The sequence below is a fragment of the Papaver somniferum genome, chromosome 4 (assembly GCF_003573695.1).
Source record: "Papaver somniferum cultivar HN1 chromosome 4, ASM357369v1, whole genome shotgun sequence".
NCBI lineage: Eukaryota > Viridiplantae > Streptophyta > Magnoliopsida > Ranunculales > Papaveraceae > Papaver > Papaver somniferum.
In genome coordinates, this window is record NC_039361.1 from 43,199,799 (window position 1) to 43,221,090 (window position 21,292).

Genomic DNA, 21,292 nt, shown 5'->3' on the forward strand with positions numbered 1-21,292 from the left:
TGTTGTTGATGAACATTGTGGGGCATACTTCGGCAAAGGCACCGTTCACCGTGGCTTTTTGTTTCTTGAAAAACGAGAAGAAAGAGAGTTATGTTTGGGTGTTAGAACAATTGAAGTTAATCTTCTGGGAGGGTGCTCTTCCTAAAGTGTTCGTTTCCGATCAATATTCATCGTTGATGTATGGTATTAAGAAGGTATTTCCGGATGCATTCAATTTTTTTTGTACGTTTCACAGATGGTGCAATGTGAGGAAAAAATGCCAATCGAAAATTCAACCACTTAAGTTGAAGGAATTAGAGAATATTGCTAAAATCCAACCGGTGGATACACGAGTAAAGAAAAAGAAGGAATTCTTGAAAGAATATGAACATAATGAGATGTTGTGGGCTTCTTTCCAAGGCGAATGGAGTTCTAACATCCGTTCTAATAGTTTTAGCAGATAAAGAAGGAGTTGTATACGTATTAATTAATCTTCTTGTATCCAAAATTACTCTATCTAGATTTATGGAAACACTTCTGAAAACTACATCACATCTTAATTTCCATATATACCACATACAATAGCTCCAATACTTGGTCAGTTTACATCGTAAGGAGACTGCCCCAAAACTTCATCAAACCACTTCAGAAAAATATCTTCAATCCAGTCAAGATTAGAAAAGACTAAATGTTGTAGAGATAGAGCAAACCAAATATGAAAAGCAATTGGACAATGAACAAACAAATGCAGAAAAAATTCCACATCATTTTTACATAAAGAACAATAATCATCAATAGTAGGATTATATAACTTAAGAGTAGAGTTAGCAGGAAGCATCTGAGCAAATATCTTCCACGTAAATAATTTTATTTTCGGAAAACAATCTAAGGACCAATCTTTTCTCCAAAAGGAGGTTTCTTCAACTGATCTACTCTCATTCATATAAACAATGTAAGATGTCTTAATAGTGAAAATACCACTTTTTGTATGAGCCCACATAATTTTATCTTTTCGATGAAGATTAATCCTTAAAGACCTAATTTTTATAATATCATCGGGAAATAATAAAGAAGTTAACAACCCAATATTCCAAGTGTTATTCTGCACCCCTATAAGTTCACCGACAAAAGAATAATCATTAAAGTTAGGACTAATCGAAACAGGCGGAGAATTACTGTGCGGTAACCAGTTTGAAAACCAAATTTTTGTAGAAGTACTATCATTTATTTTACTCACAATATTCGATCTTAAGAACATCAAACTATTTACTATACCTTTCGAAATCCAAGAAGAAGAATCAACAACTTTATATAATTCCAGCAAATTTTGATTAGGGAAATACGTATCTTGTAAAAATCTGGAGATCAATTAATCAGGATGTTGACAAATTCTCCAATCCAACTTAGCTATACAGATTACAGACCCTATTAGTAGTATAAGAATTTCCAATCCCTAGATCACCACACATTTTAGACTTACCAATTGGTAGGCTTCTAAAAGGTCCTACAAATTATAACCGCAAGTGCACGGTGTCGAAAGTGGCAAATGTGCAAGTACGGGTCGATCCACAGAGATCGGGTGTGTTTTGGAGTTTCTAGCTATTTTGGGTTCTAAATTTGCTAATGGGCTTTGAATACCAAAGGGGTCTTGAATATCAATGGTCTTTGAATACCCTTTGGAACTGTTGGGCTGAACTGAGCTTGGGCTCAGAAATATGGACTATGGGCTTTAGGTCTTAAACCTTGTTTTGGGCTTTTGGGTTGAACAACTGGGCTTTGGTTAAGCCCACAGTTGACTGAATTGGGCTTCAGTTTGAACTTGAGCTTTGGGTTGGCAGTGAACTAGGCTTTGGCCTTAGCAGCAGCAGGAGGCAGGGTCAACAGCAGCTTGGCAGCAAGAGTGGCAGCAGCTTGGCAGGGCAGCTGCACAAGCAGTGCAAAGAAAGAGCTGCACAGCAGCACAAGAGAGCACACAGCAGGGGGAAGCAAATAGAATGTACAAGCAATGGAAAGCAAAACAAGAGAGTTGCAGAGCAAATGGAATAAGAGAAGCAACAGAACAAAAGCAATGGAAAAACTAAACAGCAACAACAGGGTGAACAAAAACAAAACAAAACAAAACAAGATGAAAAACAGCAACAGAAAACAACACAAGATGAACCAAGGCCTAAGCCAAGGGCAGGGGTGATAAAGAAACTGACAAGAAGCAATACTAAGGCAAGAATACAGGCATTCCTATAGAATGGGTTGAAAACTAGCTTGCTATAAGCACTAGCTTCTCCCAATGCACAATCAACACTGCAACCTAAGCATACACAGGGAATGGCAAGAAAATCAGCTTGCTTTAAGCACTGATTTCTTCCATTACACAATCAGCACAAAGCTTCTAAGAAATCTAGCCTAGCATTCCTTCAAATGACAGTGAATTAAACATGACAGTGCACAAACATTACATGGCAGTGAGCATAAATAACATTACACACTAAACAGGAATTAACAGATCATGAACATTAACTATAAATAACAGGAGACAAGCATAACAGGAATACAACATGAACATGAAACTGAACTTCTAAACACTACAAACATCACAACTGAAATTGACAAGATTTTATAACACTTAAAATTTAACTGTGGACTAAAGTTGAACTAAAATTAACAGGACATGAAAGTCCTGGATGTTGGCTACTCCAAACATGGTTTCTAACACAACCCATAGTCCCAATTTATACCCACAACACAATTTAGGTTCTACCCAATTTTTCACCCAAACTGACAGAGCTAGGGTTTGGTAATTTCTCACCTAATTTGATGTAGCCACATCAAATTGAACGCAACCCATGCTTTGTAATTGTTCCTACTCCATTTCTCATGCGCCAATTTCAACTCTAGCACACGTTAATCCATCAATCCATAACCTAGGGTTTAGGTTAGGTAATGAGTTGATGGGATAAAGGGCTAGAATGATGGGGGAAGGTGTTCAATTATGTGTAGGATGATGACGGAGGTGGTATGGTGGTGTTTGGTGGCGGTGTGGTGGTGACAGTGGAGGTGAAGGAGATGGTGGCAGGACATGGTGTCTGCAGAGGGAATGGGGAAGGAGATGGGGTGAGCTCGATGGTTTGGCAGAGAAGGCGTGTTTGGTTAGCTGGTATAGGTTCGGTCGCTAGGGTGTGAGGCGGGCGTATCGAGTTTTGATGTTCTGTGACTCTGAGCTGCGAGATGCGAAGATGGTAGGTAGATCGGACGGTGATGTGGAGGCAAGCGATGAGCGACCGTTGGATTATATGATACAACAAAATGAACGGTACTTGATGGAGTTAGGTACTGTAGTGTTAGGCGGAGATATCAAACTTTGATGCACAGCAAGGGAGCGACCGTTGGATTCAACTACCATCTAATCTGAAGGCTTGGAATTTCAGCGCTGTGGTGCTCGGCAGAGACATCAGATTTTGATGATCTATGAAGGAGCGACCGTCGGATGCTTCTGAGAAATGATCTGATGGCTGAGAACGGAGGCGTTTTTGTGTGTAGAAAATGAGGTTGTGCGCACCATTCTTCGCGGCTTCCTTGCGTAATTTCTCCCGGCTTTTCACTACTTTTCTGCTCTTTTCGCTTCGCGACTCATCCGAACTTTATTTATTACCTAAAAATGCAAAATTAATTAATAAAAATATTTATTCTTGAAAACAATGAAAATACAGAATATGGGATAAAATGTAGAATTAATGCGCAAAAGATGAGTTAAATGCCAACAAAAAGGGATAAATATATACAATATTTGGCACTCATCACCAATATCATTCCAAGAACGAAAATAAACAGCACGTCAAGGATTTTTTTTAGACTACCGAAAAGTATTTTGAATAGAGTCAATTTTAGAAACAATCTTTTTAGGAAAAGGAAAACACGACATATAATACACAACCAAACTTGAGAGTACATGCTTAGTAAACACAGTTCTGCCAGCTCCGTTAAGATTTGTTTTGTTACAGTTGCTTAATCTAAAATAGAATTTATCAATTAAAAACTGAAAAGATTTAGTTTTATCCATGTTTATAAATAGGGGAGTAGCGAGGTATTTCTCCGAATTACTTAAAAAATTTATCCCAAAAGTTTTAGATAGTAACTTAATATGCTTATGATGCCTTTTTGCACTAGTGAAAAAACTAGATTTCTCAAAATTTATGGCCTGACCAGAGGCCTTGGCAAAAGCATTTATAATCTTCGTATGATTTCTAGCATACGACAAAGAAGCTTTTGAGAAAAGCATACAATCATCAGCAAAAAATAAGTGTGAAGTAGCAAAAATAAGTGTGAAGTAGAAGGGCTGTTCTTCTCAAGTCTAAAGCCCCGAATCATATTATCAGACTCTGCTTGTAGCAGAAGTTGAGATAGAATCTCCATACAAATAATAAAGATGTAAGGAGATAGACAATGAAGATCTTACCGCAAACAAAAATAATAGAGCTCATATCTCTACCAAAAATCGTTCAATTTGAAATTGAAATTGAAACTTCCGTTACGATTCTCTCTTGCAGTATCAGAAGTCAGAACCACCACCTTGCGGCCCGGACAGAGAAAGGAAAGATGGACTCACGTTTCATTCTTGCATAAACTGTAGAACACAACAGCTCCCAATAAGGCCCAAAGCTTGAGTTGATTCTATTCATGGAAGTCTGTAAGAGCTCATTTGGACACCTCACCCTGTTAAAAACCAATAAAATACATCCTGGTTCTGCACTCACTGAAATACAACGCATAAGCTTCAATCTCAAGAAATAATTATGGTGTAATCCATGTATAAGCATCTGTGCATGGATATGATTCAACTATCACAATCAAACGCCTATATTAATCAACTGAGCTCAGTGCATTCAAGCTTTTCTGATGGAAATGACATGCCTTACCAATGGATCTCACTCCTATACCCAAACTCCCAAGGAAGAAAGGGTCTCAGAAGTAAAAACTTAGCCATTACTAAATCTAGTTCATCACCACAAACACTTGTCTTTCTCAGATATGATCCATGCGCCTCGACTTCTCTCAACAGTTTTACATGGAAAACCAAAGAACTTTTCCTAATTCACTAAAAGATGTATTACATATCAATTTAACAATTCAATATATATATGTAAATGACGCAGTCTACAGACATGTATAACCCCTTGTTCTTAGCAATCCGTATAAAATAAATATTGGAACATTCCATTTCAAGGTAATTTTCCATCAACACAATGTGATAGTAGCAAGTGGCAACAAAGATGATAATGAAACATACTGAATTTTTGTATTGGGTTATTTGCTTATTCACAACCTAGCACCATACTAGGTTTAGTTTCACGACAGAGAAGATTAAACCAGAATACTAAAACAAACTTTCATTTGCAACCCACAGTAAGACACAAATTCAGTCATACCTAACACAAACGTTTTGACTTGAACTACAAAGATGCATACAAAAAGGTTTTAGAGACAATCTATGCATATTGAGATGATTTAACTGTTTCTTTAAGCCCCTTCACCACTTTGGCTATCCGCAGCATCCACGGCCTTCAAGCTTTCAGCTAACGCTATAGACCTGTTCTGAGCCTGTCTGTCTACACCAACCATCCACAAGCCTAGAAACAAAGAAAAAATCATTGCGAAATGTCATGGAAAAACCTTAAGAAGGCTACTTCTAGCTCACAAAAAGCAAAATTATGAAGCTTAATACCTACAGCACTTCCAATAGCACAGAGCCACAAAATCCTCATGGACCATTTGTCACCAACAACGCCTCTATTCATATTCATTTGCCCAAAATCAACTAACAAAAACAAGACAGAATTCAGTATCTCAGAAATCATTCAACTGAACGCACTCTATCATACAAACAACCAAGCAGAATGCAGGCAATAGATAAAAATGAAACACAACATCCCCCTTTCTGCTTTGGATCTTAGACAGTGGCAAATGCTTCAAACGGGTATCTACAATGGCATAAAACTGAAATATTACTGTTGAGGGTCTTTTACACTATTTTGGAATCTCATATCCAAACAAATTTGAAGCCTTTTTTCTAACAAACATCATAAATCCATGAAAATTACCAGTCTATGGACAATATAAGAAATGCAGAAGGAAAATAATGATACCCAAAGAACATACCTGAGGAAGATTGATGATCTTAAACCCCAATTAAACCTTTAACTAAATCAAGCCACAGCTCCAACAACTGCAGGTCTGAAGGAATAAACCCTGATCGGTACCTTTCTACTATAGAAGACGTCAAAGGCTAATAAATCCAGTATAGCCTTCTGGTCATTTTGGATACAAGTATGAGACAACTTATGGCAACAGCTTTCATAGCTCAGTTGGTTAGAGCACCCGTTTAGTAAGCGGGAGGTCTTGAGTTCAACTCTCAATGAAAGCAAATGCAATTTTTTTTAACTCTCACTAAACCTGGCACCCCCCATTAGCAGCCTTGCTCAAAATGAGTCCAATAATCTAAGAATTATACACAGAAACTGTTAATTGGTAGGTTTAGAGATGGTGGTCTCTCTGCTAACATCACTAATCATTGCTTATGTACAGACTTGAATGTTCATAATATGAAAAAGAGCCTTGACAACTTCTGAATAATTGCAGACTAAACCTGTACTTGGCCAAGTTATGGTTCCATCATTCTTCTCTGGCCATTTCTTCGAGAGCCTTAGTGCTGTAAAACATAATCAGCTGCGAGTTTTACTTCTGTATCCATTAGCTCTTTCATGATGTAGCAAAAAATGCTCTGAACGATGCTGTTTTTGGCGTTGCTAGCTTCCGGAGTGAGACAGTGGGTCTTCTTTCTTACAATCATCTTCAACACAAAATGAGTCATGCAACCAGCTGCGGGTTTTACTTCAGCTCTTTCATGATGTACCAAAAAAAGCTCTGTATGATGCTGTCTTGGCATTGGAGGTTCTCTGGTGACGGTGAATCTTCTTTCTTACAATCATCTTCAAACAAAATGGAGTCCTAAGAGCTGAGTACAACCACCACAGCAATTGAGTCCAAAAAATAATACCAGAAACCGCTCACACAAGCTTCAGATGTTACATTAATACAAAATTATATTACTGTCTTGTTTCAATATGCTACTGTAGGTTACAAATTACAATTACTTAGAATCTCTATGTATCAACATCTTGGTTCTTGCTTCATATAGATACCATTAGCTGAACCGAACATTGCTGTATGAGGTAGAATAGAGTTGACCAAGTCCTCATTGACTGAAACCGGTAATGGAGGCATTTGGCTCATTATTCCAGGCATATCTCTCAAGCTATGGAAAAAAAAAGGATAAACAAAAAGTTCCAAAGAACATAAGCTTAGAACGACAGAAACTACTGTAACACTATGATCTCGTTCATTTGGAATAAAAAGTTCTGCTTACTTGTTTAATATGGCTGCAAGGTTGTTCCTCGTGTGGCAGAACAGATTGACATTGTCATGTATCTGCATAACAGATGGGATAAGTAAGTTTGGCACACGATAAAATGAGCAAGTAGAGATATCGCAAGGAAAAGTGAGCTCTAGAGATATTCACCTTAAATGTTTCAAGATTAGCTTTGATCTGGCTTAGAATTTGAATGTTCTCACCCAGAAGATGCCTGGTTCTGCTGCCTAGCACTAATGAAAGTAAAAATAAATATTTAGCCCGAGAAATGGATGAAAACTGTAAAGAAATAAGATTATGTTGGAGTGATGGGGTCAATTATCCTCCTCGTACATGCTTATAAAAAAGCCTAATGAAAAACAGAAAAAGGCAAGCAAAGGTTTTATTCGATATGAAAGGTTATTATCCTGAAACAAGAGGATCACATATCCCATCTTGACAACCGCTGATTTTTCTCTAGTTGCTCTAGCTTTCTATAAAGACATCTTATTAGCATAAGCCAAAGAAAAGAATCAACAAGACTAGTGCCAGCAAAGGACAAATAAAAGAAACAACTGCAATGCCTGTGAAATGCAATGCAGAGAGATGTAAGACTTGCAATATATTTATTTTCTTTCGATCTCAGATAGGAACAACAGACCTTCACATGATATTTGATCACTCTGATCCATATGGTGCGCCATGAGGGCGTAAGCACTCATGTTTAGAGCTGGAGATGGAGGTAGATTTAACTGTGATGATGACTCCCCAAATTTTTCCTGAAAAGACATCTCTTTGAGAGTTTGGTTTCAACTAGATAATATACATATATACATCATACAATTAAGTGAAGCATTACCTTCCTATCTTTCACCTTCTTTCCCATGTAATGTTCTTCTTGTTTCCTTCGCTTTCCATTCTCCTTCTTCTATGAACAATTGGATATGATATTAGATAATATAAGAGAGTGGGTAGTCTAGATTAATTATATATGGAAATTTTCTTTGCATAGAGACAATAGCACTCACCGTCATCCATCTACACCTAAGAGCAACATCACGAACAGTCTTATCGGGAAGTAAAGCTGCAATTTTGATATACCTCATAATACTTGGCTCATCCGCGTACCTATGCGTGTAAATCAGGATGATCAGTACACATAGAATTCATCTTTCAAAACTTTAGGAATGCTCTTATCATCTAGCAGGTAAATGCATGCTAATTTGTATAAGAAAGATGTCTTAGCATAACATGTTCTTATACCATCTTTTCCCACTAAAGCTAGCCCGTCGTGGTATATGGCTTCAAGCCTTCAATCAATTACCATCACAAACATGGCCAATAATTTTCACTCTACTCCAATTTTACAAATAACTAATGAATTCTCCACAAGAACAAATTGACAACAAAAAAATGAACCAAATTATCAAAATGACATTAAAAAAATGAATCAAATTTTTTTACCTTACTAAGCCTTCTTCTAATCTGGTTTGCTCTGGAAGAGACCAATCAACAGCCAACTCTAAATCATGGTTCAACCCCGAAACTGATTCATAATTAAGACTCCCACCACCACTAGAATTCAAGCCTGAATTAACAAACCCAGGGTTGCTGTTGTTGTTCATCAAATTGATACCGGAATTACCAACATTCGACATCCCAGCAACTCCACCATAAGAATTAGTATTCATAGGAATCATCTCTGCAGATGAGCTGCTACTGTTTACAGCACCCGACTGAAACGATATCGAATGACGATTATTCAACACAGATGCTAGAATCGCATCATGATTATAACCCATGTTTGAATCAGTTGACATTTCTTAACCTCCTCAGAGAAAACCAAACATCAAACACTCCAATTCACAAAAATTCTAAAAACCCTTTCTTCAAAACCTAGAATAACCTGATCAGAAGAATTCTTCTCTTGTATCCACCAATAGAGAACTGACCCTTTCTGCTCACCAATAAGAATTCATGGTTGAAGATGAAATAGAGACAGAGGGTTTTTGGAGAAAGTGTAGATCTTGGAATTCAACAATAGTGCGAATCCCAAAGAGAAGGATTTGATGCCAATAATTGTGGAGGAGAAAAACAACCCAACCCCCCTCTTCTCAACTTTCTTCTCTTTTTCACTCTCCCACTCAACTTTTGTTTTCTTTTCCCCTCTTTCTATTTACAGTCTTTTCTCTTCATTTTGATTACTTTTTCCTGAACCCTGTTTTCTTATACTTAGATTAATCCTTGCTTACTTACTTACTTGCTTAGATTAATTAATCTTCTTCATCTGAGAGTACAACTTTGGTTATTGGTTTTCTTTGATGGAAGCCATGAAAAAGTAGTAATGGGGGAATAAATAGGATTATCTTGAGCTGACCAATAGTTGTTCAATTTTGACCGTTGGATTGTTTTGAGAATATTTGTTGGGTGTAGACATTCGAGGATCATCTGATGGTGGTTAATTTTGGATGGTGTTGTAGACATGTAGTAAGTCGACACTTAAAAATGAGATTAAAAAGTGTAGTCGTCCAGTCCTAGATATTTGGTGTGAGTCTGAGTATCTAACTACTAAAACTTGTTTAATGTTAAAAAACACAACAAAGTAAAGTTCCTAAACACAAACACAAAGATATTTTACTTGGGGACCAGAAAAACCGCCTAGGTTTTGTTAAATTATGAAGGAATGGGATCTCTATTGGAAATTTGGATTCTTGGGATCCTTCCCTTTGTTATTTTTCTCCAACAGGATAGAGTAAAAGTGTGAAAGTAACAATGTCAATAAAATTTCCTTTTTCTGATAAATATTATCAACAATGCATTTATGCTAATGTTGATTCAATTTATGCGTTCACATTTCATTCGATTTTAGTTGGATCTTTGTTGTTTTGTTTTTCAATATTTGATTCGATTCGAGGTTTGATTCGGCTCATACATCTGATTATGAGGCACACGACTAACCAGATGAGTTAAAAAAAGACAAACAATTTGTTTTGTTTGGGTGTGAAATGTAGAAAGGTTAATGGACCAATTGTCATAGTTTTATACCTTGGATATTCTTTCTTCCCATAATTCAGATGCAAGATGAAATAAGTGCTCTTTTTCTTAAAATGATTGCATAATTTTTATCTTCTTTTAAATGACAAAATGAGTAACACTTTTCCCCTCTTATAATAATTGTTTTAAGAGAAAATTAGTAGTAGCAATGTAGCATATTAAGGATTAGTTAATGTTCTTAATAAAGAAAAATTTATTTGTAAATTTTTGTCTATCACCATGCCAATGCAAAATGATACTAGGATGCAAATAACCCAAATTTCTAATGTCAAAGAGAACAGAAGTCAATGAACCGGTGTAGAGGATCCAGCTCTATGGGGTTGACATTAATAAGCTATCTGGGATGTCTTTGAACCTACAATAATTTGAGTGGCAGATTCCTTCCTGATGTGATGAAACCCTGGGAGGGTGGTTGGAAATGGCTCTGCTTTCCCAGGTAACAAATTCTTGTGTGGTGATGATACTTTTGGTCCTACCAGTACCAACACTGATGACAACACAAAGCTGAATGCCAAGAATGGAATATAGCACAACAAATTCTTGTGTGGTGATGTTAAGACATGGAGCTAGTTCCTGCCAGACAAGTTCCCTGTGGCATTGGATGAAAGCTCTGGGAAGTTACTAGGAAACTATCAAATTCTAAAAATTATTGGTCCATGAAACAGAATCTTCAAAGTGTAATTAATCTTCATGCCCCAGTTTCGGGAAGTTACTTAAGATATGATGTAAAACCAAAGCTTATCTTGATTACTTTTCTTGTTTAATGTGTGAAACCAAATTTTCTCCAAATGGTCGTCCTTATCTACAGCTGATATAATGGAAAACCAAATTTCAATGGAAATTTATCTCAAAGAAAAATACAATTTCAAAATAATTAAACAGTAAAAGACAGACACAGACTGATACACGGGAAATAAAATGGCCCATCTCACCTGCACAGTCTGATAAATGTAAAGCCTGAATCCATAAGTATGTATTGGATACCCAAGATTGACAATCTAGTAAACTCCGAAAGCCAAATAGAACTATACTGTGAACCTCTTCTTTAAACTAAATAGCTTACTGGAATATGTATCACATTGAAGTTTAATCCAAGTAAACAATGATATAAAGGATGCGGAAACAGTCAATTGCTAACCGAGGGAACACAAACTAATAGCAATCCGCATATAAATATGAATCTAACCATATTTAAACTGAAATAGTTGTCCAGTGCATTACATATAAATATGAATCTAACCATCAGTACATTACATATAAATATGACTCCAATATGAAAATTACCAGATAATATGTCGTCCAGATCTTGCCCTTCCTATTGTTGCTTTACCTGCCAATCCCTGCCTTTTGTTCTCTTCTTGTGTGGTAATGCTATACACAAGCGTTGGAAGAATGATCTGGTTGGTCCTACAGTACAAGCATTAATGGCAACAAAACAGCAAAGATCATTTTGGTTACTGGTTTTCTTAAATGGGGGTATGCTAGTACAGAGCTGTTATACGGTTGCGTTAAAAATTAATTAATTGTCAATGTATTTGAGTAATTTAAGTTTTTCTGCACAGTTTTAATGTCAATATATATGGAAATCCAGAAGTAGTACTACTGCTAATAGCCTTTATACTGAAAGTACTAGTCAGCAGTAATTACAGTGACTATAATACCCTCAACTTTTTTCCACCGATCGCAGTTGCAGTTGATTCTTGGTGCATCCTCTCCAGAATACCCGTTCAGTATAAAGGTGTTCCTTTCCCACTCGGAAACACCAAATTCCGCCAACTCTTAATACGACATAAAAAGCAAGTGTAAGGTGTTTAACCTGAGAGCATTTTGGAATATGAGAAGAAGACTTTGGCAAGCATTATATTCATCCGCCTCCTGTGAGTCAGTTTTCTCTGCGGATGAGCAATCCTCAAATTCATGATTAAATGACCTGTCCATGAGATGTGAATGTTTAGAACATATGCAGGGTCTTATTGTGATTCAGAAAAAGGTCTTGAAGAATTTGAAGAGATTTTTACCATCTCCAGTCAGGATTATAGTCTTCAAAATCCTGAGTAATTTATTATATAGATGAGAAACGAGTTTCAATAGCTGTTCACGAACACCTTCCAGAGAACCTGCTCCCTTTTCCTGGATTTTTAGGTGATTCAGGGGAAGCTCCATAATGATTCTCCATGAAATAATAGCATTGACAATCTGAATCCAGAAAAAGAATCATTGTCAGTTGAAGGAGGCTGAAAGCCTTCTTAATTCCTGTAAAATAAAAAAAGGATATGATCGTGGAATCCCTAAATGGGTAAAAACGATTTACAAAACTGCATGACAAAGTGACCCAGTCAATCAGCTTAGAATCAGAGATAACTCTAAACATGTTGTTGTCATCAGCACAAAGATTCCCAAGCAAAAAAAAAAAATGATTACTAATGATAACCCTGAAATCAGGTCATGGCGCTTCACGAGATAAATAGGTAGGTTGAGAAATTTGACAGATTTCTTCACTATCTGCAAAGCAGCCAATGCACCAGTTAACAGGTGAAACCTCAAGTGTTAAAATTTCAATGCAACAAAATCTCAAGAATGAAAACATCATACACTGAACCACATTATTTTCTTGTAAGACCAAGACGACTCAAAATAGGAACCGACTTTGTTGGCCTTTTGGACCACATGAGGACGATCGAGCTACTAATTCAACCGTATGCACCAATTGAAGATATAGTCACAAAGTTTATAGATTTGGCTGAACAAGGTTTATAGATAAATGAAGTGTGGAACGATAGTTTCGAGATGATATGTCTGGTGAGGAAGGCTTTGTCTAAACATATAAACAGTAAGTCCTAGTTCATCATCTTGTGGATCCCAAAAGACATTGTAAACAAGATTATGTCAATTGAACCCTCCCCTTTAAGAGAGACCAAATGACATGATAAATATCATAATAACTGTGATAATGACTTCACCTGAAGAATCAGCTTTCTTGACTCGTTGTATGAGGATAAAGAAGAATAAAAGCTCCACATCTGAAAATACTTATTTTCATTCCATTTGAAGCCTCCGAAACGAATCCTGCATACCAATGTCTCCTTAACCTAAACTCTAAACTTTCAAAGTAACCTGGTGAAGACGTGCTCATAATTAAAAGTGCAAGTAATCCAAGACCCCCAAACTCTAAACATTCAAGGTAACCCATATGATGCAGATAGCTAGATATCAATCCGACCCATTATCAGCGACATACCAATCAATAGAGAAACCATTCACCATTAAGGATTTCTCACCTTCCTTGTATGTCTGGTCTACTTTCCCAAATACCCAATGCACAAGCTCCAGTAACTCGAATGGGGAAATATAATGAATCAATGTATTTAGTGCATAATAACTAGGAAGAAGGGATATCGAAATACTGTTCCCGGTGCAAAAACCACTACATAATTTAGAATTCATGAAAATCTAAACATGTTATCTATCGGCATTAAGAGACTAAAAATGAATGTATATACGCCTTCACTTACACAGATTAAAGCTTATGCTGTTATGTCCATGGTGTAGTAATGCTTGCAAATCATAGATACACATTCCCTTTTACCAAAGGAATTTCAAATTCAAGGTCAGCACCCCGATTTTTTTCCACTGATGTATAAAATCCCGGGAATCCTATACACATTTGTCAACCTTTTCCAACCAAATAAAGAAAACAAATCTCTGCTTTTAGTAGACACTCAGTTACTATCATGATATCTACGGCCAAAAGGCTGAATCAGTTCCGTTGCATATGAAGAGACTGACCTATTTTTCAAGGCAAGAATCCAAGTAACAACAATGATTCATAAGTCCAATTGTAGGTTCAGATTTCCCCGAACGCATCTCAATAAGTTAACGAGCGGTCTTTTAAGGAAAACATCAAAGTAAATACCGGAAATACCTTAAACCAGATGAAACAGAAAAAATTAACCACATTTCAAAAGGAATGATAAAGCCAAGAACAACCAAAATAAAAACACAATTGCAAACTAATGACACATTATAACTAAGAAAATCCAAACCACAATTCAGATATTATTGCCGATATAACTAAGCCCATATATACATTCTCAAACGGGAAACAAAATGGCCTATCTAACCCCCACATTCTGACAAATGTATTCAAATTTGACTCAAAACCCGAGTCAGTTTCATATGCAGGTCAGCAAACAACAAATGCCCCAATAGGTTTGGCAAATCTAAATTCTGAATCCATAAACAAGTGTTGGAGACTAAATTGACTTTCTAGTGACTCTGAATACTAAATAGTACTATACTGCGAACCTCTTCTATGAATAAAATTAGCTTGCTAAAGTATATGTATCACACAGAAATTAATCCAAGTAAACAATGATATAAAGAGATGCGGAAACAGCCAAACAAGATTGCTAACCAAGGAAACACACTAATAATAATCTGCATTTAACATTATTCGAAGCTGGAGTAGTTAACATTACTACATTACATTTATTTATATAACTCCAATATGAAAATTACCAGATGATATTGTCCAGATCTCCTCCTTCCTATTGCTGCTTCATCTGCCAATCCCTGCCTCTAGTTCCTCTATTGCACTTTCTCACCAGATTCCAGTGATTTTGAGTTCTCTCTTGTGATGCTATCGATGGAAACTAAGGTGTTCCTATGAGGAATTACTTGATGAAAGCATCTACCAAAATTCGCAAGCAATTTGGAAGAAGCAGATTTTAGATCATAAAGATAGAGGCTGGTATTTGAGTGACATAAAAGTTTAGCACTACCGGTAACGGCAAGGGGAGTATCGTATCCATCCATATTAGTTAAGCTTAACTCCTTACTCCAGCTCATCAATGATTCATCTTTGTGCTTTTTCAATAACCACACATCCGAAATGTTGGTAATGGTATCGGAATTTGTAGCACACAAATGATCTCCAAATACCCCAAGTCTAATTCTCCTGCACCGAAATATAGGACACTCAGATAATTCGACAAACATTTCATCAGCTAAATCAAAGGCCACAATTTTTCCGTTTCCGAAATTCCAATAAATACACCCATTTGCAAACACACCATGTTGCCAACCACCGAGACCAGTCTCTATTTTCTTCCCGTCGTCTCTCCATCCCTTGCGACTCCCCAGTGTGTAAACCTCAATTCGTGCAAATTTGGGTTCTCTCATGAACTTGTACAGTCTAACAACCTTGTACTCATCAGTTGAACGAACGTAACCAAATCCAATCACAAGGAAATCAACTCGATCATCATGACAAGATCTTCTCTTTAATTCTGGAAGCATAACAGTTTCTCTAGTAACGGGATTACATACATAAGCAACATTGGAAGCTGGATCAAATTCATCATAATCATCATGAGTAAAATGAGCAGGTAAACCATTCAGACAAATCAAGCCATTACAAGAGCCAACGAGACTATAGCACTCAGATGGAGGTTTGTAGGTCATTTTCTTAACTCTATAAGTGGGTGTATCAGAAGCATTCTCATCATATTCTGCATAATAAAACTGTATAGAATCGGATTCAGCATCATTTAACAAGAAAATAAAACTAACCTTACCAGAATCAAGATCATTCAAATGATTAAAGTGCAATTTAGAGAAGCACGGATGCTCAACAACATTTTTTAAAGTTTTGGATACTGATTTACACTCCAAAACCAATCCAGCAGGTAACCTTGTAAAAATGTCTAGCATGATCTCTGATGGTAAGATGCTAAAATTCGCCATGAAAACTCCAAAACCAATTAACAGTTGGAAGCTTGGAATTCTACTAGGGGTTCCTCTCTTTTAAGGTTTTCGTTTTGGTTCAACGGAAAAAACAATACAGCCCCCAATTTCTCAAAGATAATTGACTGGCTTTCCTTTTTCTTTTTTCTTTTTTTGGAAGGAAATTTGCGTTTGCGGCTTTACGAGGCAGACAGTGTCACTGTCCTGTGGACTCCAAAAACTAGACGCGTTGGCATTTGGAGTCAATTTTGGCTCCCTGAAAAAAGTATCCAGGATGGTTAGATGCTAAATGAATGGGACAGTCAGTCAACCCCAAATCCCGCCCGCGAATAAAATTTGTTTTTTTTGGTAAGCCTCTGTTAACATAGATTGGCCGAAAATCCCTAGGTCAGTTTTGCGTCCGCATGATACACGGCGTAAAAGTAAGTTTAAGAAATTTTCTCAAACGGTAAAAGGAAAGGAGATTATTTTGGGTCACATTTGAATTGTGCGTGTGTAATTCTTCGGATTGGAATCTGGATGACGGATAACTCGGGCCTGGGCCAGAATGCCGGTGCTAATTCTTCGGATTATAAACTAGATCCTGAGATTTTCTCTGATTCGGATAACCCGGTTTTGCGATTGAATGGGGATTCAAGCTCCACTTCGGATATCCCGGTTTTAGAAATGCACTCACGTCCAGTCCGTTAATCTCTCTGCATCCACTTGGTTCATCTACTCATTCACGGGTATCAAACCCGTCAGGTAACAGATTGGATGTTGATGCGTTTCTAAAATCCTTTATTTTGATAGATCGAATGTGGCGGGTTCCAAATCCGGACTCATCCATCCATTGTTCACCCCTAGATATGACTCTCATTTCAAAATGAGGAAAAAATCAATGAATCCTTGAAAACTGTCATATCCGTTCTACATCTATAAAAATTAGTTTACAATTGATTTTTCAGAGGATGTTATTCAAATTTCTGTTATCGTGTCTAATAATCATGCCAGTTAAAAGATGGAAATTTTTAAATTTCTACAGTAAAGTTCCGAGAAATGGAAAACATTTACGAGGATAAGGTATATACTATTTGAGACAATAATTTAAGAATACTTTTATAAATGGTACATTCAGAACACTTTTATAAGTGGTATATCCAGGTCCAAAGATATGCTCTCGAAAAGGTATAAATGGGTTTACGATAGATTCAATTGGATCTCACTCATTCGAGAAATATTCAGATTGAATGTGCAAAACTGCTTCAAGCGTAACAACTGTTTGTGCTCTGGTGTCTGTAAATGTTATTATTTTTAATCGATTTAAAATTGTTTATTAGAATATCCTTATTTTAAATGACCTAAACCGAATGGACACTATGAAGAAAATGGTGCAAGGTTGGAAGCGTACAAATTTGCTTTTGCAAGAAACTAAAATCCAACATTGCTCTGGTCTCATTGTTTGGAGTGTCGGGCAATAAGAATGCTAAATATGTTGATTCTCCTTCACATGGGAGCTTAGGTGGCGTTGTTTGCCTCTGGGAATCTTCCGAAGTCGAAGTGCTAGATATTCTCGTGGGGTCATTTTCTATTACCATATTGTACACGTTATCTTTAGTTTTTTTTTTGAGTGGAGCATATTCCTTGGACGATCTTAAAAAATAATATCCAATGACAACCTAGAATAACCTCTTCAAGATCTGAATTCCAACAATAGCAAGTCATGTATACTCTAATTTTCAAGAACTAAATTGAGCAGGGTTAATTAAAATACTTATTTGCTTTCACTTTAGTTATTAAAAAAACTATAATGCGAAAATAAAAATAAAGCAAATGCACATGATTTTGTTAACGTGGAAACTACAATCTTGTAGAAATACATCGTACCCAGTCTAACTATACACACGCTAATTTAAGTTGTCATACATCTGGCCTACTATCCTACTTCGAACTCAATATAATACGAACAAGATACACCCTCGAAGTTGTCCTTCTTCAGTTATATTCAGGAACTTGTAAAACTCCTAAGATAATCCATCTCTCTTTGAAAGTTGCGCTTGTAAATCTTCTATTAGAAAAGTAATTCTCTTTAGAAGTTTCCGCCAACGAGTCACCTATTTGATTTTTTTCGGATATGTTTCAACCAAGGTAACATGAATATATTTTCTTTAAGGGATCTTCAGGTATAAAAAATGTAAAGCAAATCTCAACAATTAAGATAACTTATTCTCTTCAAAATCTATAGAGATGTCTAATTAATTCTACCTCACAAGAACAATTTAAATCAAGTTATTAGTCTTGCGGAACTACAAAATGATAGAAGAAAAACTCCTTTTAGTTTCGATCAATTTTACTCCTCAATCACATAGTTCTTGAATGATTGTACAGAAAAAAGAGACAATCCTTTAGAATAAACCAAAACTATGATGATCAAGAAAAGATTGCGGATATCAAGGATCTATCGGGTAAAAGATTTTCTGAACAGGCTTCACGAGTCTCAAGTAAATTTTTCGAATTCGCAAATTAATTATGTTTCTCGAAGAAACCTAAATCATTTTAAGACGCTCTAACAACAACAAGGTCATATTATCCCAACCGTAGACAAAGTCAGGGTAACTTATGGTTGAGAAAATTGTGAAGATCAGTCACTTACGGTTGGGAAAAATTTGAATTATTTGCTTTTGAAAATTTAACATATGGTTAGATTTCTGACCGTAAACATTATATAGGGTTGGAGGTTCATATTTTCCCGATTGTAGAATATTTTTACGGTCAGGAAATTTCATATTTTCCCAACCGTATGCAGTTCAGAAACTAATATTAAATCCCTAATTTAATCAAAATAGCATATTCATGCAATCAAAACAAATAAAAAAGACTGGATTTTTCGGTTATTACCTAACTGAAGTCATTACTGGCTGAGAATTGACGATTGATCGTCATTGAAGGAAAAAAAGAAGAGGAGGCCTGGAAAAGAGGAATAGAGGAAGAATATGAAATATATTAATTTATTTAAGCTAATTGTTTTAGTTTTTAGTTAGGTTTAGGTTACAAATAAAGGGAAATAAGGTGGTTATAAAACTAATCAAAGGTATTTATGTATTTTTGTTAGGGACCCTTGTATAAATTTGGGACATTTGAACCCATCGGAGCCCCCAAATCCTTAGTTAAAAAGGCTTCAAAGTAAAATGAAACTGATTCCACTCTGCATAAAGTTTAAAAAAAAAAAGAAGAAAAAACAACAATTTTTCATTTGGACGAAAATTCTGGAGTTTATAAGACTATAACATCTTGGAACTTAATAATACTTTGTAAAATAAGTACGATTACAAGGTACAATCTAAATTGTATAAGGATTTTGTAGCATGAGTTACTCCATCTTCACCCCCACCCTCACCCCACCTCCTGTCCTGCGATTCCAGGCACCTAGAACCCCTTATTTCATCGATCTTATCTGCTCAGATCTACTTCATTTTGGGCTAGATCAAAATAGTACCCAGTTTCTTATTTGCTTATGTTATTTTATTTTATAGTTTAGTTAGGTTTTCCTAATAGGTTTTAGGGTTAGATCCATTAATAACCTTCTCTTTCCGACAGTAAGTTATCTACACATTTATAGTGTTGTTTATGTGCTTTCATACCACCTTTTGTTGGATTTCATGGCTGTTCTTTGTTGAGTTTATCAGTTTTCAGGTATGCGGTGAACTCCGAAAACCTGAATCCTTATCGCTCCGCTCAAGATTTGAAGAAAATTACTCCTTTAGAGCATATCTTTCTCATAAAGAAGAATAAAATCATCGAAAATGGTGGACGTGTGATCCAAAAACCATTTATTCTACGATTCAATCAGATCTCTTTTAGTACATGTTTTCGGTATCATCCAATATTATACCTCTTCTCTTGTTGTAATTATTGTTAATACATGTAGATGATATAGAAAGATCACATTGCTGCACTAGGTTCTAGATTTTTATAATTGTTCCTTGAGCATTTGGTTTAATATTTTGAAAAAACAAATTGCACTTGTCCTTCCAGATGTACCATACAATGTGCATTAGTCTGCAGACATAGCTTTCTGAATTAATAACATTATCAGCTAGATGCTTATCACTATCAGTGAACCAACTTGCCACTCATTCATATAAGGAATTAAAAATCTGCGTAGAAGCAAAGATATTCACATCCACATGCATCCGTATTGATCTAGCATAAGCAACTCACCAAAAAGATATTTTGTTGTTTCTATGTTATTATTTGAGAAACTGCAATCTATTTCAATATCATTCTTGTATCTTGTAGTTTCCTTTAGTATGCACAACAACTTATGTTTTTCTAAGGTCTTGGAAGAAGGCTTTCCGCGTGGATCTTTCACGATGTCCTGCAGAAATTGTTGAAGAGCTAGAAACTCCTTCTCCCAGAATTCTTTATACTTAGGGGTCACCACCGGCTTTCTTATTGGGAGAAAAAATGGGAGGCTCTTCCTTGTTGCAAAAACACTACTATCAAAAACAGATGGTAAAAGGTCTGTTGAAGGCGTCAACGGACGGTGAAATGGAATTACCTGGTCGAAACCCATCTGACGAGAAGTTCTATCAACATTATAAAGATGCCTTGAAGAAAGATGGGACATATCCAGGTACACAATTTCTCATAAACACGATTTCTCCAATACTCATATTCTCTCCATCAGAATGCACTGTTGTACCCGAGACGGAAGCAAAGGTGTCAGGTTAAACTATGGATGTGTAAGCCGGTGCCCAAGGACGAAAGTTAACCGCATACATGTTTTCAATAAAATCAATGAGACTTAAGCCGGGTTTTGGACGCTTCTTAATCCAACGAAGTATCCTAGATCCTCCATGTGTACTGGAAAGCGAGGCTATAGGATTAGGAGAATAATCTTTGAAATGCTCCTACAACCATGCTTGGATAAAGGCAATGTGAACATGTGATTCTACCTTCATACATCCGTTAGAAGCATACATGTCCGCTGTTAGGCAATCCAGATGGGTATACAAGGAACCAAGACACAAGATGCCTATGGGAAGAGCAACACCTTGCGCCAGCTTAATAGCAAATTTAACCATCTTCTGCCTTATTTCCTTCTTGCCGGAGCCATCATCAAAAACATCTCTA

The 21,292-nt window shown here is 36.4% G+C and overlaps 2 protein-coding genes and 1 non-coding gene across 9 annotated transcripts; 1 reads left to right on the forward strand and 2 right to left on the reverse strand.

The window, feature by feature from the left end:
* Window positions 1–5,190: 5,190 nt before the first annotated feature.
* Window positions 5,191–9,690, reverse strand: LOC113275286. 2 transcript variants are annotated; one of them, XM_026524765.1, is made up of 9 exons: window positions 8,843–9,690; window positions 8,407–8,506; window positions 8,238–8,303; window positions 8,040–8,157; window positions 7,550–7,632; window positions 7,397–7,458; window positions 6,130–7,285; window positions 5,696–5,788; window positions 5,191–5,600 (listed from the first exon to the last, which is right to left on the reverse strand). In XM_026524765.1, the coding sequence occupies exons 1-7, from the start codon at window positions 9,196–9,198 to the stop codon at window positions 7,141–7,143; spliced, it is 930 nt and encodes a 309-aa protein (XP_026380550.1). In that variant the 5' UTR covers window positions 9,199–9,690; the 3' UTR covers window positions 5,191–5,600; window positions 5,696–5,788; window positions 6,130–7,140. The 2 variants fall into 2 exon arrangements, with proteins under 2 accessions (XP_026380550.1, XP_026380549.1); XM_026524764.1 differs by having other exon boundaries at window positions 8,238–8,306.
* TRNAT-AGU lies at window positions 6,321–6,394 on the forward strand. The gene has a single exon. It is a non-coding gene; the product is annotated as a tRNA-Thr (tRNA).
* A 1,864-nt stretch (window positions 9,691–11,554) lies between the features above and the next one.
* Window positions 11,555–16,294, reverse strand: LOC113275287 (F-box/kelch-repeat protein At3g23880-like). 6 transcript variants are annotated; one of them, XM_026524771.1, is made up of 5 exons: window positions 13,945–16,294; window positions 13,393–13,498; window positions 12,451–12,628; window positions 12,249–12,362; window positions 11,555–11,839 (listed from the first exon to the last, which is right to left on the reverse strand). In XM_026524771.1, exons 2-5 carry the CDS (start codon window positions 13,450–13,452, stop codon window positions 11,748–11,750), a joined length of 444 nt encoding a protein of 147 aa, XP_026380556.1. In that variant the 5' UTR covers window positions 13,453–13,498; window positions 13,945–16,294; the 3' UTR covers window positions 11,555–11,747. The 6 variants fall into 6 exon arrangements, with proteins under 6 accessions (XP_026380556.1, XP_026380555.1, XP_026380553.1 ...); XM_026524770.1 differs by having other exon boundaries at window positions 11,623–12,362; window positions 13,393–15,777; window positions 16,009–16,291; XM_026524768.1 differs by having other exon boundaries at window positions 11,623–12,362; window positions 13,393–14,354; window positions 14,951–16,291.
* Between the last annotated feature and the right edge of the window lie 4,998 nt (window positions 16,295–21,292).